Source organism: Sorghum bicolor, chromosome 3, assembly GCF_000003195.3.
Source record: "Sorghum bicolor cultivar BTx623 chromosome 3, Sorghum_bicolor_NCBIv3, whole genome shotgun sequence".
Classification (NCBI taxonomy): domain Eukaryota; kingdom Viridiplantae; phylum Streptophyta; class Magnoliopsida; order Poales; family Poaceae; genus Sorghum; species Sorghum bicolor.
In genome coordinates, this window is record NC_012872.2 from 827,425 (window position 1) to 839,553 (window position 12,129).

At 44.5% G+C, this 12,129-nt stretch overlaps 1 protein-coding gene and 1 pseudogene across 1 annotated transcript; one reads left to right on the top strand and one right to left on the bottom strand.

Annotated features, from left to right (window-relative positions):
- LOC8081356 (2-methoxy-6-polyprenyl-1,4-benzoquinol methylase, mitochondrial) lies at positions 213–3,423 on the bottom strand. Its single transcript, XM_021457336.1, has 8 exons — positions 3,007–3,423; positions 2,813–2,939; positions 2,628–2,689; positions 2,085–2,240; positions 1,853–1,997; positions 1,505–1,576; positions 716–824; positions 213–508 (listed from the first exon to the last, which is right to left on the bottom strand). Exons 1-8 carry the CDS (start codon positions 3,128–3,130, stop codon positions 407–409), a joined length of 897 nt encoding a protein of 298 aa, XP_021313011.1. The 5' UTR covers positions 3,131–3,423; the 3' UTR covers positions 213–406.
- Positions 4,899–6,528, top strand: LOC8081357 (annotated as a pseudogene).

Consider the following 12,129-nt stretch of genomic DNA (forward strand, 5'->3'; position numbering starts at 1 on the left):
TTCTAGTTTTCTGGTGTTTGTCGCATGGTGAGAGTGATACTGATACGCCTACCTGACCGCTGGCCATGGCGATCTCCGACTCCGAATGGAGGCCCAAGGAGACGTGGATGCCGATTGCCCAACATTGTACCCTGGTGCCTTCCCCGGCGTACAAGTTTCAGGCTCTGCAGCACACATGCATGTAACAACAAGAACGGACGCGACAGCATGCATGATCAACACGTATTCTTTATACAAGGCAGGGAAAAAGGAATTTTATTTCGGTCTCTCCATATGAACAATAAGATCCGTACATACAAAGTTTTTGAGGAAGACCACCACAGGAGAACAAAGTAGGCTGCATCTAGCTATCTTTCCTTATTTTCTGAGAGATCAAATGCACGTTGCACACGTCACATGATTCAGCTTACAGTTTCAGCCCAGAATGAATGGCAACTACACCACCTACGAGGTTCTCATATTCCACCCTCTGGAATCCGGCTTCCTGAATCATCTGAGCAAACTTTTCCTGCAAAGGTACAAGTCATTAAGTCACTCACCCGTCTTATAGCATAACATCTATCCCAGCAAAAACACTATGCCTGTTTTGCAAGGTACTAATTAATCTTGCATAAACACGAAGATGGTTGAAGTAGAAAATGCCAAAAAGAATGTAATCATATGTTCATGTTTGTTGGTAAAAAGCAAAAGTGCTAATAATTCACAGCACCATTACCTGATTTGGAAATCGACGGATGCTCTCAACCAAGTACTGATACGACTGCCGATCACCAGCAACCAGCTCTCCAATAGTCGGAATCACAGAAAATGAGTAAACATCATAGCTGAAAAAAAGGCCAGCAAATTTGAAAGAGAACAGAAAAAGATATTGTAGGACATAACACTTGTTCTACTTTGTTCCACTACCGATGAGAGAAAAGAAAAGCTCACACTGTTCACACAAGGCCCTAGGCAAGGGCAACATTAGCAATTTTTTTTCAAGGAACAAAATAACTACATCACTGTCAGGGACGAAGCCAGGAAAAAATTTAGGAGGGGCTGAACAAAAGTTCTACCTCAACTTAGCTCTACTATTACTCCTCGTAAATATAGATTAATGATGAAATTCAAAAAATATATCTAAAAAATAAAGTGTTCAGCCCACCCTACCTTATAAATTTGTGTCTAAAATTAGAAGAAGAGCACTAAAAATTCCACTGGGCCAGCAGCGGTAGGGGGGGCTGGAGCCCCCCTAGCCCCACTGCTGGCTTCGTCGCTGATCACTGTCCTTTCCAATTAACAGTAATAGACAGGAAAAAATGATCACTTTCGGAAAACCTTGAACATCATTTAACACAGTGCTACAGGTGGCAATTTGTGAACATGGTTGGCACGAATTGTCACTTTTTGGAAACTAACTGTAAGATACTTGAAAACATTGTAGCCCATGTCTTTTGTTTTTTTAACTTTATCTTTTCTATCTTGCATGGAGAAGAATATTAAAGGCATGATTGATGAAACCTACATCTCTTTAAAAACAGGGACATCCACATGACTCAACTCCAAGCATAGGAACCTGCCCCCTCGCTTTAGAACCCTGAAACAAATCAATTGATGTGACAACAATAAGATTTTAGGACCATCAACTGAGCAAAAAGACTTGAAATATGCCAATTGATGTGACAGTAATGAAATTTCAGATCCATCAACTAAGCAAACATGGTAGAACATGGAAAGCTTAATCCATGATACTGCGCATGAAGACGAAAAACTTAATCCAGCACATGAAGAATAGAGCAAATATTGAAGTTGAAACAGTGGGGACATCCAGCTGACAACATACTTGAAACATGATAGGTTTCTATGAGCCAACCTGTAAGCTTCTGATAGAGCTTTCTCAATGTGCGTCACATTTCTGATCCCAAATGCAATAGTGTAACCATCCATAGATCCATCCTCAAAACTCAGAGCTTCTGCATCTCCTTGTATCCAGCTAAGACAATGTTCTTCGCTATACCCTGAAAATAAAAATCAACTGTTGAACAACGTAACCCACACTTGAGGTAGAGATGGCAAAATATAATTACAAAGCTGATGCTCGAGACCTCTTTCTGCAGCACGCTTCTTCCCAACATTTAGCATATTTGGATTAATGTCACAGACATAAATGTGGGTGTCTTCTTCGTTTTCAGTAAGAGTACCCTGCATAGCTCTGTGACCCACGCTCTTAATTCTTTCCAGTACACGAAAAGCAACATCGCCTGAAGTCAAAAAAATGACATCAACAGTCATTAATTTTTTTTCCTACTACAAATTTCTGCCAGTACAAGAACTCCTGGGCCCTGGCAATAGAACCTTTCAACAAAAAGCAGAAAACAAGAAGAATAACAAGACACATGGTAGCATGTTTCAAAAAAAAAAAGACACATGGTAGCAACTGAAAGGACTATGATAGCATTGATTAACATTTGTATGAAAATAATGCTGGTCTCAGAAGGAACTACCATTATATACTGATTATATAGATAGATTGAATGGAAGATTATTAAGATAGAATTAATAATGTTTATGTTACTGGTAAACGTTTGAATATTTTATTTCCATCGTCCAGCTGAAAACAATGAGGAAAGGGGATAGATCTGAATTACCTGTTCCACCAGCCACATCGAGATGCTTCATCCCCGGAAAGGGATTCAGCTTGGAAACAAGCCTGAAAGAAAAGAAGCAGAGTTTCAGTGATAAAGGGAGTTGGTTGCATTGTGAAGATAAAATAAACGGAAAGAGAAACAGAGTTTCAGCGATAAAATAAACGGAATGAGTAAGCAGCAGCAACCTGTCCTTCCACAGCCGATGCAGTCCCACGCTCATGAAATCGTTCATGAGGTCGTAGCTGGAAGCCACGCTGCTGAAAACGTTGCCAACCAATTTGCTCTTTTCCTCTTCGCGCACCTGTTTGTACCCTGATGAACTACGAGATTTCAGGATCTATCTATATAAGCGGAAACAATGGATACGAGCAATGTGTACCGAAGCTGGTGGCGTGGGAGTGGAGGAAGGCTGCCGCCGTTGGGATGCTTGGGGCCTGAGCCTGAGAGGGAAGGAGTAGGCGTCGTTGGAGGCTCCAACACGCTAGCCTCCTTGCGGCCTGCATCAGGGGCGGATCTAGTAATAGGACCTGGTGGGCGCTCTTCGCCGGCGAAGAGATAGGCGAAAGCCTCGGCACCTGGCGCAGGGTGGCGGCGGCGGTAGCCCACCCAGTCGTCGCAGACAGAGAGGAAAGGAGGGAGGGAAAGAGAGGGAGCGAGCGCACGCTGTGTGAAGGTGACGGATGCAGCGGCAGCGGCGGCGGCGGCGAACGGAAGGGAGGAACGCGAGCAGGGAGAAGGAAACGGAAACGAGGACGGTTGGGCTCGAGATGGATTTTTTTTTTCAATTTGCTACTCCATCTTTTCCAAGCTGTGTAGTATATAGTTTTTCTATGAATTTGTTAAATATACATACATAATAAAAGTTACTCTTTCTATTTTAAATTATAAGCTATTTTGATTTTTCTAGATAAATAAAATTTTGCTATGTACTTAAATACACAATATCCAGATATATATATATATATATATATATATAGTAAAATAACATCTCTAGAAAAACCAAAACACTTTATAATTTAAAATCAGGAAAGTATGTGTTTAGGAAAGTTATTAAAATAACTTACAATCTAAAACGAATGTAGTACCACTAGTTAAAAACCAACTGGTCTCAACATTGTAGCACAATAAAACAAAACTTAGTAATATGGATACATCTATAAAGATTATATGAGTCATGCATATTATTCTTGTTTTTTTATCCTAATAACAAGTTAAATGTCCATCCCGACTCGTTTGCTACCTTGAGTCGGTTCGTGATCAGTGAGAAAGTAAAAAATTAGAATCAATAATAGAGTATGATGATCAAACTACCAACACGACTTCATAGAAAAATAGAAGGAAAAAAATTAATTGAATCAATACATGTAGGTATATATCTGGATCCATATATGCACTTTACACCAAGTGATGAAGACTTGGCTAGGAAGATGACAAACTAATGTCCGTACACTACGGTTTGGCTAGGCCTATAGTGGATCTTGGGCGTCATGGCATTGATGTGATAACATTCGGTGGCTGCCCTGCTAGTGTTTTTAAATCATGCTATAATGTTTTAAATCGCGGCCTATGACACTTAGTGATGTGTCTCCTCAATTAGCTAATTGTTAGCTAAAATGCTAAATTATGCTACCACAACTAAATTGTAAATGAGAGCAAATACCTAGACCTTCCTCAAACAGTTACATCAGAGATAGCAGGAGTCGAAGCTAAAGATTTAAAACTCTGATTATATATTAATAAAAATATACAAATCCCACCTCTATACCATGTAGGTCTGGTAACTAAAGACGAACAAAAGACTCAATAAGACCTGACAACATAAAAAGTACTGGTGTTGTAGAAACATAAGTACCAGCGAATAATACTCTTACGAGCGGTAATGTCTTCACTGGCTGCATTAATATGATGATGGTAGTTTTAATAATTCTTCTTTTCAACTTGTAGAATTAGTGTAAATTTAAATATTGATTTTTTTTTACTTCTCCTTTGTCTTTGCAGGTCCAGTGACCTTGATGATATGCCAGTTCGATATTTCCTTTAGGACCCTAATTGTTGCTACATGGGAAGACTTTTGTTCTTTTGGGTGGAATGTGGTCATTGGTTAACACTTGCTTTTGGTTAAGCTGTGCAATTTGATGTGCTGTAATAGCGTATTTTCATGGGGGTTATTTTGGTTGTCTCGAGCATGAACGTTTCTGTTTCATCCCACATCAAGCTGGGCTTATTTCTTCTAATCTGGGCCTTTTTTGGGCTATGTTCTTCCTGTATGTGGGCTAACTGCGATACGTGGAGAAAGTTGAGACGAAGCCGCCGAACCGAACGACCGCCGGACGGCAGCCAACCAAAGCCGAAACCGCCGACGAGGAGCACTGAGACTCGGCAAGCTACACCCACAGCAACGGAGAAGCAGAGGAGATGCTTCTCGAGGAGCTCCTCCGGTGCCAGATCCACGAGTGGTACCCCGCCTTCCGCGGCTACTCCATCCGCACCGTCATCATCCCACTCCCCGCCGCCTTCCTCCGCTACCTCGTCGGCCAGCCGGCCTACCCCGACCTCGACGCCGACGCTGACGCTGACGCCGACACTGACACTGACGAGGAGCCGCTCCCGTTTCTCCTCCCCGCGATAATCTCCGGCCGTCAGCCCTTCGCGCTCATCCACGCGCACCACCCCGACCCCGTCTCCCTCCTCAACTCCGACTTCTTCTTCGGCTCCAGCAACGAAGACGTCTTCGACCCCGACGCCGACCACCCGCTCCGGCCAGAATTCCCGGAGCTTGAGGCGGCCATCGACGCCGCCATCGCCGAGCTAGGCAGCGCCGCGCTCCCCAAGCTTAACTGGAGCGCGCCCAAGGATGCCACCTTCATGTCTGCCGATGGCACGACTCGGTGCACGTGCTTCGCCGAGGTTGCCATGTTGCTTCGCTCCTCCGACTGTGTGGCACACGACCTTGCCTCAGCGAGACAATCGTGCGAGGATTTCGTGCGCCCGGAGGGTGCTCGACGGAATGCCCAAAAAGTTAGTGCCAGTGCCGAGGAAGGTGATGAGACTCGTGGCAGCGAAGGCACCATTGAAGCTCTAAGCAAGATACGTGAGGAGGGAGGCAAGACAAATGATGAGGACTGTGATGTTGAAGCTGCAACAGAAGAACGGATGTTTTTTTTTTTGACAAAAGAAGAACGGATGTTGAAGCTGCAACAGAGGAACGTAACGAGAATACTTGGGTGGATGATGGGTTCCAATACTACCTTGCCCTCCGCAAGTGGTACCCAGGCCTACGCCCTGAGTCAGAGTTCTGATGTTTCGTTTGGGAGAGGAAACTGGTTGCTGTGTCCGAGAGAGATCCATCAGCTTACTACCCATCACTGGCTGGATGGAGTTCCGAGGTGCAACCGAAAATTGAGGCTTTCTTTGATGAAGTGATTGAGCCATAGTTTGCTTCAAACAATTATACTATGATGTGTATATGAGGACAGATGGGCAGGTCAAGCTGTTAGGTTTCAATCCATGGGGTGGTTATACCTTGCCACTGCTGGGAGGAGCTTGAGGAGAAGGGGAGAGGGCCTGAGCTGGAGTTTAGGGTGGTCATGCAGCAGGGTGCAGTGAGGCCTGGATTAATGACACTATGAGCAGTGCCATATGATATGCTGGATTGGGGGGAGGGGAGTGGCTGGGATGTTTTTCTGAAGAAGGCTGACGAGGAGCTTGACAGACAGATGAACTCTCTAGATGGTATGATTGTAATTCAGAAAAAAAAAAAAGATGTTTGAGGCTGTCAAGTGTCCTTTTGTTATTGCTTATTAGTAGCTAAAGTATATAAGGTAATAAAACGATGAAGGGGAAAATAATACTTTTTATTTTGTAGACTCTATACTTCACTGATACTCTCCATTTTAGCTAACCATATCTTGGTGGCAATATGAATGGTAGTTTATGGTGTCTTCTAATATTTATGAGTAATTTAACTATTTCTTAAAATTTAAGACATCTAAAAACATGTGACTTGCTTCAATAGTAATGATACTTTCTAGTGATCACTGGCCTTGCTGAGATTTGGACGATTACTATTATGTTTTTCTATTACTGTTGAAATTTGGAGAGACAATGGATGCAGACATGTGTAGTAATAAATTTGTTCTTTCAACATTATAGAAAGCACCAAGCCACCAACAGAGACCCAAGCACGAATCATGCACTGCAGCGAGAGACTGCGAGAGTCATGCACTACTATGTGCTTGCAGCCTTGCACCCATTTGTCACTTGTCAGGAAGGGCCGAAGGGGGAGAATGTGAGTAGCATTTCAGCTTTCCTCCAGCAACTGGTACCTTAAAACCTATCCATTGGATCCTCAGCTAACGGCTGAGATCCAACTGTTCATCTTCATGTGCTAGCTTCTCGTCCATAACTCTGAAACAAGTGTTTCAGCTTCGTCAGACTTGCTTACACAATCTAGTCTTTTTTTCTTTCTTTTTTTTTGGTGAAACAATATAGTCTTTTTTTAACTGATCTGAAATACATATGCCATGTTGGGTGTTTGAAATTTGCAATGTGATGGACGTGGTACAAAAATTATGATTGATTATCTGATCCTTGTTTTTTAAAAGCAAAAAAAATATGTTTGCAATGTGGAAGTGAGGTGGTACAATATACTATGTTATTGTCAATTTGCTATACAGAAGCATACGAGGTTCATGTGAAGCAGGAAAACTCAGAAATTTCATGTTTCCTTTTTTTGTTAGCCTAGCTGCTGATGGTCACCTAGCACAGCTGCTGCGTTATTATTGGTCCAGGATCTCATCTTCTGCCAGACAAGCATGGGTACAAAAGGCAGTGCAAGCATAGGTAGGAGGGCCAGCAAAACTAAAACTGAGCATCACTGTCGTTGTAGAGAATCCTTTTGAACCTCTGACTGATGTGGAGGGGAAAACGTTGTTGAATTCCTATAGTGGCTCAGTGAATTGTCAATTTTGCTGACGCGTGAGATCGAGTGTAAGTTCATACATGCATACGGACAGGATGTGTTTCGGTGCAGGGGTATCAGGTATGGATGCTGTTGGCAAGCTGAAGATAGGTTGTTCCCTGAATCTTTTGCTGGCTGAGACACTGCTAACTTTCATTTTTTTTTGTTTTATGTTTTTGTGAAACTTACAACCAGCCTTCCATTTACGTAGTCCAGGCCTCTCACTGGACACTATACACTAGCACAGATGTGTTCAGGTACAGACTGTAGATGAAGTGACACAAACAGTGTAGCTGAAGATATTGTTTTATTATCAGTATTGTAATACTAGTAGTATTCATAAATGTAAAAGAAATATTCATACATGAATATTGTGATATTGGCGCCAAATGCAAGAAAGGATTGGGGACAAACGCTTTGCGCAAGCAAAAGCAGTGCTGTGACTGTGAAGCGTGAACCACACAAGATGCTCAATTTGGTTTTCAGGGCAAGCAGAGCTGCAAAGCTGAACTTCCTTTTGCTCAGTTTTAGAACGGCCAGACACACACAAAAAAAATGAGAATCAAAACTCAAAGGACGACCGTGACTTGCCTGCTCATAGTCGGTCGCAGTTAGATCTGTAGTCACAGTCACAGCTTGAGTTCATGCTTGCCTACTCCACTTGTTTTCACAGAAAATGTGGTTGTCCTTGCCATGACCATGATCGATGGATCCGTGGATGGTTGAGCACGTGATAGCTGGCAAAGACAATGACAAGTGAGATTGTGGCGTTTGCGAATTGCGATGTACAATGTACGTGTACCTACGATTACGTCCATCTGTTACGGTTTTTTTCTCTATATGTACGTGTTGCGTCATGTCAATGCCACTCTGCCCATCGTCAAATGGTTGGCCATTTCAAGACTTTTGTTCGGCTGGCCGTAAAAGTGGCTGATGCTAATGCTGATTTGTTGCTATGTAAACACTATTTTGCAATGTCAAATGGTGAGAGGCGGGGGGGGGGGGGGGGGGGGAGTTCATTTCTGGGGATGACGAATCTTTTAAGCCTAATTAGACTATGATTCTTGAGATGGCAAATCTTTTAAGCGTAATTAGACTATGATTTGATAATGTGGTGGTATAGTAAAGCTACAGTAAATACATGCTAATGACGAATTAATGAGTCTTAATAAATCCGTCTCGTGGAGCATGGAGGACTTTTATAATTTATTTTATTATTACTATCCAAACTCTCATGTGACATCTCCATATGACACTCTACCATATGACACTCTAAACCTTTACAATCTGAATTTAAACAAGGTGTAAAACAACTTACAAATTGAGGTGGATGGTGTGTTTTCTAACTAACGATGGTTACGATGTCCATTATTACCTTGTAATTTTTGAAGTGAAAAGTTAACTTGCACGATGAGAATTGAAAAGGAGAAATCATATTATGGGTTATCAAGCAAACTGAAACAGTTAAGAGGGACAAAATGAGTACAAAATTAGCCTATCGAATTTACACAAAGACAACGTTCATATGTGGGGTTAGTGAACAAGAGCTTTTCTAAATATGATTTAGGTCTAAGTTTTTAACATTTCAGTCAGAGGAACCTTAATCCTACCGATATAAATTCTAGTCCACTTGAAATGGCAATCGTGGATAAGCAGTGGGCTGTACAAAAGGGCGAAAGATGCATGGAGAACTCAAACATGGCTCTCGGACAAGAAGTTGCACACGTCACTCTCCTGCTCACGGTCCTCATCGCCGCGCCGCTCACGGTTCTCCTCCTCCTCCTCGCCGTCGCCGGCAACAAGAACCCCGCTAGTGCTGCTGCTCCCTGTTAGGTTGATCTCAGGCCCAGCCCAACGGCTGGGGCCTCTTACCCCCTGGATCGCGCCCTGATCGGGGGCGCCCAACCGATCCATGGTTGGTGGGCCCCCGACGCGCTGCGCTATATAAACAGGAGTGGGGGCCGCAGGCACGTAACCTGAAGTTCGCCGTGCACACATCCCCACTCGACAAACCCTAGGCCTTCCGATCGGCAGTGCGCAGTGGCGTCGGAAAGCACCACCGCGCCGCCTCCGTTCTACTCCTGCCCCGTCGTCGGTCAGTGCCGGTGGAGGCCCGAAGGACGACGTGATCTACATCGGCGCAGCACCTACACTCACGCCATGGACGTCTCCGGATCTGCTCCTTCCGCCAACGACGGTCGAAACCCTAAACTATTGATCTATATGTTTCTACTAAATTGTAATAGATCTAGTGTATGCACATATATATAAATGTCACTGTATGCATTGTTTTATCCCGAAACCCCGTTCATCCTATTGCTAGTAGATCCTGTAGATCTATCAATGGTATCGGCCGATCTAGTAATAGATCGGGGTTTTCGGGTTTTACCCAGCAAGAACAGCAAGTAGAAGGAGAGGATTTTCGAATTCCTAACCCTAGCGCTCAGATCCAAAACCCCAACCCTAGCACAAGAACCAGATCAGGGAAGGGGATTTCAAAACCCTAACCCTAAACAGCAAGGGGAAGGAGTACCCTTACCTGGGACTCACCTATCCCGACCTCGTCTCCGGCCGTTTCTCCATGGCGGGCGGGACGCATGGGCAAGCTCAGGGCACCGCACACGAAACGCTCGACGGCGGCGCGCTCCGCAGTGAGCGAGCGCGCGCACCGGCGAGCGACCCGTTAGCGGCGCCATCTCCTTCTCCGGCCGGTAGCGTTCTGCTGTGGGGCGCGGTGTGGGCTGGGAAGAAAAGCACAGAGAAAGAGAAAGAAAGGCACCAGCGGCTCCTTCTCACCGGCGTCGGGCCACCTCGGCCGCGGCTGCTGTAGGCGCTGTGCGCCGTCAAGAAGCAAGAGAGAGAGGGCGACGGCGGTGGCCCTGCTGCCGGGCACGGTGCCGGCGGCGGCGGCTCCCTGCTGTCCATGCGCTGAGAGAGAGAGACAGAGAGAAGAGAGAGAGGGTGCAGGCAAGAATGGCTAGGGTTTTCGGGTGTAGCAAGCTGGATGGGGTTTTTGATCACCCGATATCCAAGCACAGCCGTCGGATCTCATCCAATGGCTGAGATTGGCCAGAAACGATGTTGGGCCGCTTTCGGCCCAGGCGGGGGCGAGCTTTCCCGGCCCAGGCCCAGGTTGCGGCCTGGGCGCGGGGGAGGAGCGAGCGGGTGGGCCATTTCCACTACTGGGCCGCCAGCCGAAGCAAACAAAAAAAAACGGCTGGGCCTGGGCACTGCGCGCTGCTGGGCCAGCGCCTGAGCTGCTTGCCGCGGGCCGCAAGTGGCCATGGGCCAAATGGTTGGCCGCGGCCCGTCTAAGCATGTAACTCCTTTTTACATTCTATTATATTTTCAGAAGCATTTAAATATTTATTTAGCTCAGTTTTAAATTCTATTTAATTTGCACCAACGTGTATATTAATTAGAAAGCACAGTCAGCTAATTATGCTTCTGAAAATAGCAAGTAAATTAATGTTTTTCCGCTGCGCAAGTTATTATTTCGTTCTCATATTAAATTGAACCAACGAGATATTTAATTTGAGACACGAGTTTTAAAGCCTAGAATCTTTTGTGATGTTGTTATTTTTTGACCAACGTTAATAATAGCAATATTGCAAATTCCGAGTTCTATTTTTATGCATTTATTCTATTCTGCCCAACGGTGATTAGAATTTTATGTAGAGAGTTAATTTTTGTATATCTTGATTTTGACCAACGTTAAATTAAGATATGCAATTATTTTTCCTAGATTTAATGTCAATGTTCTCACTATTTTCTCATATTTAATTTCAGACCAAGCACTCAATGCGATGCACTTCATTAGTGCAATCCCAAAGCTGACGGGACAGAACTATGTTCTGTGGCGCGAGGAACTTGATGCTGCTCTAGCACTTGCTGAGATAGATTTGGCTCTTCAGGAGCCAAAGCCCACTGAGCCAGAGGAGCCCGAAAGGGCTCAGAATGAGACCGACGAAGCTTTTGCTAATCGGAAGCGAGACTTTGCTCCCATCAGAGCAAAGTATGATCTTGAGAAATACAAGTGGGAAAAGTCAAACCGCAAGTGCAAGATTGTCATCAAGAAAACCATCACAGAGGGCCTAAGAGGTGCCATCCCAGAATGTGAGACAGCAAAAGAATACCTTGAGAAAGTGAAGAATCAGTTTACTGGTTCCACCAAAGCCCATGCTTCCACCCTGATCCAGAAACTCACTAACATGAGGTTCACAGGGGGGAGTGTGAGAGAGCACATTCTGAGCATGAGCACCATGGCAGCCAAGTTAGAGAAGCTAAAGATGCCCCTTGCTGATGGTTTCCTCATTCACCTAGCTCTAAACTCACTTCCTAAAGAGTATGAGACATTTGTTGTTAACTACAACACACAGCCAGAGGAGTGGGATTTAGAGAAGGTGATTGCTATGTGTGTGCAAGAGGAAGAAAGGCTCAAGAATGCAAATGGTGGTTCTGTGAACTTTGTGAAAGGAAAGAACAAGAAGCCATTCTACAACAAGAAAGCTCCAGATGCCTCCACCTTCCAGAACAAGGGAG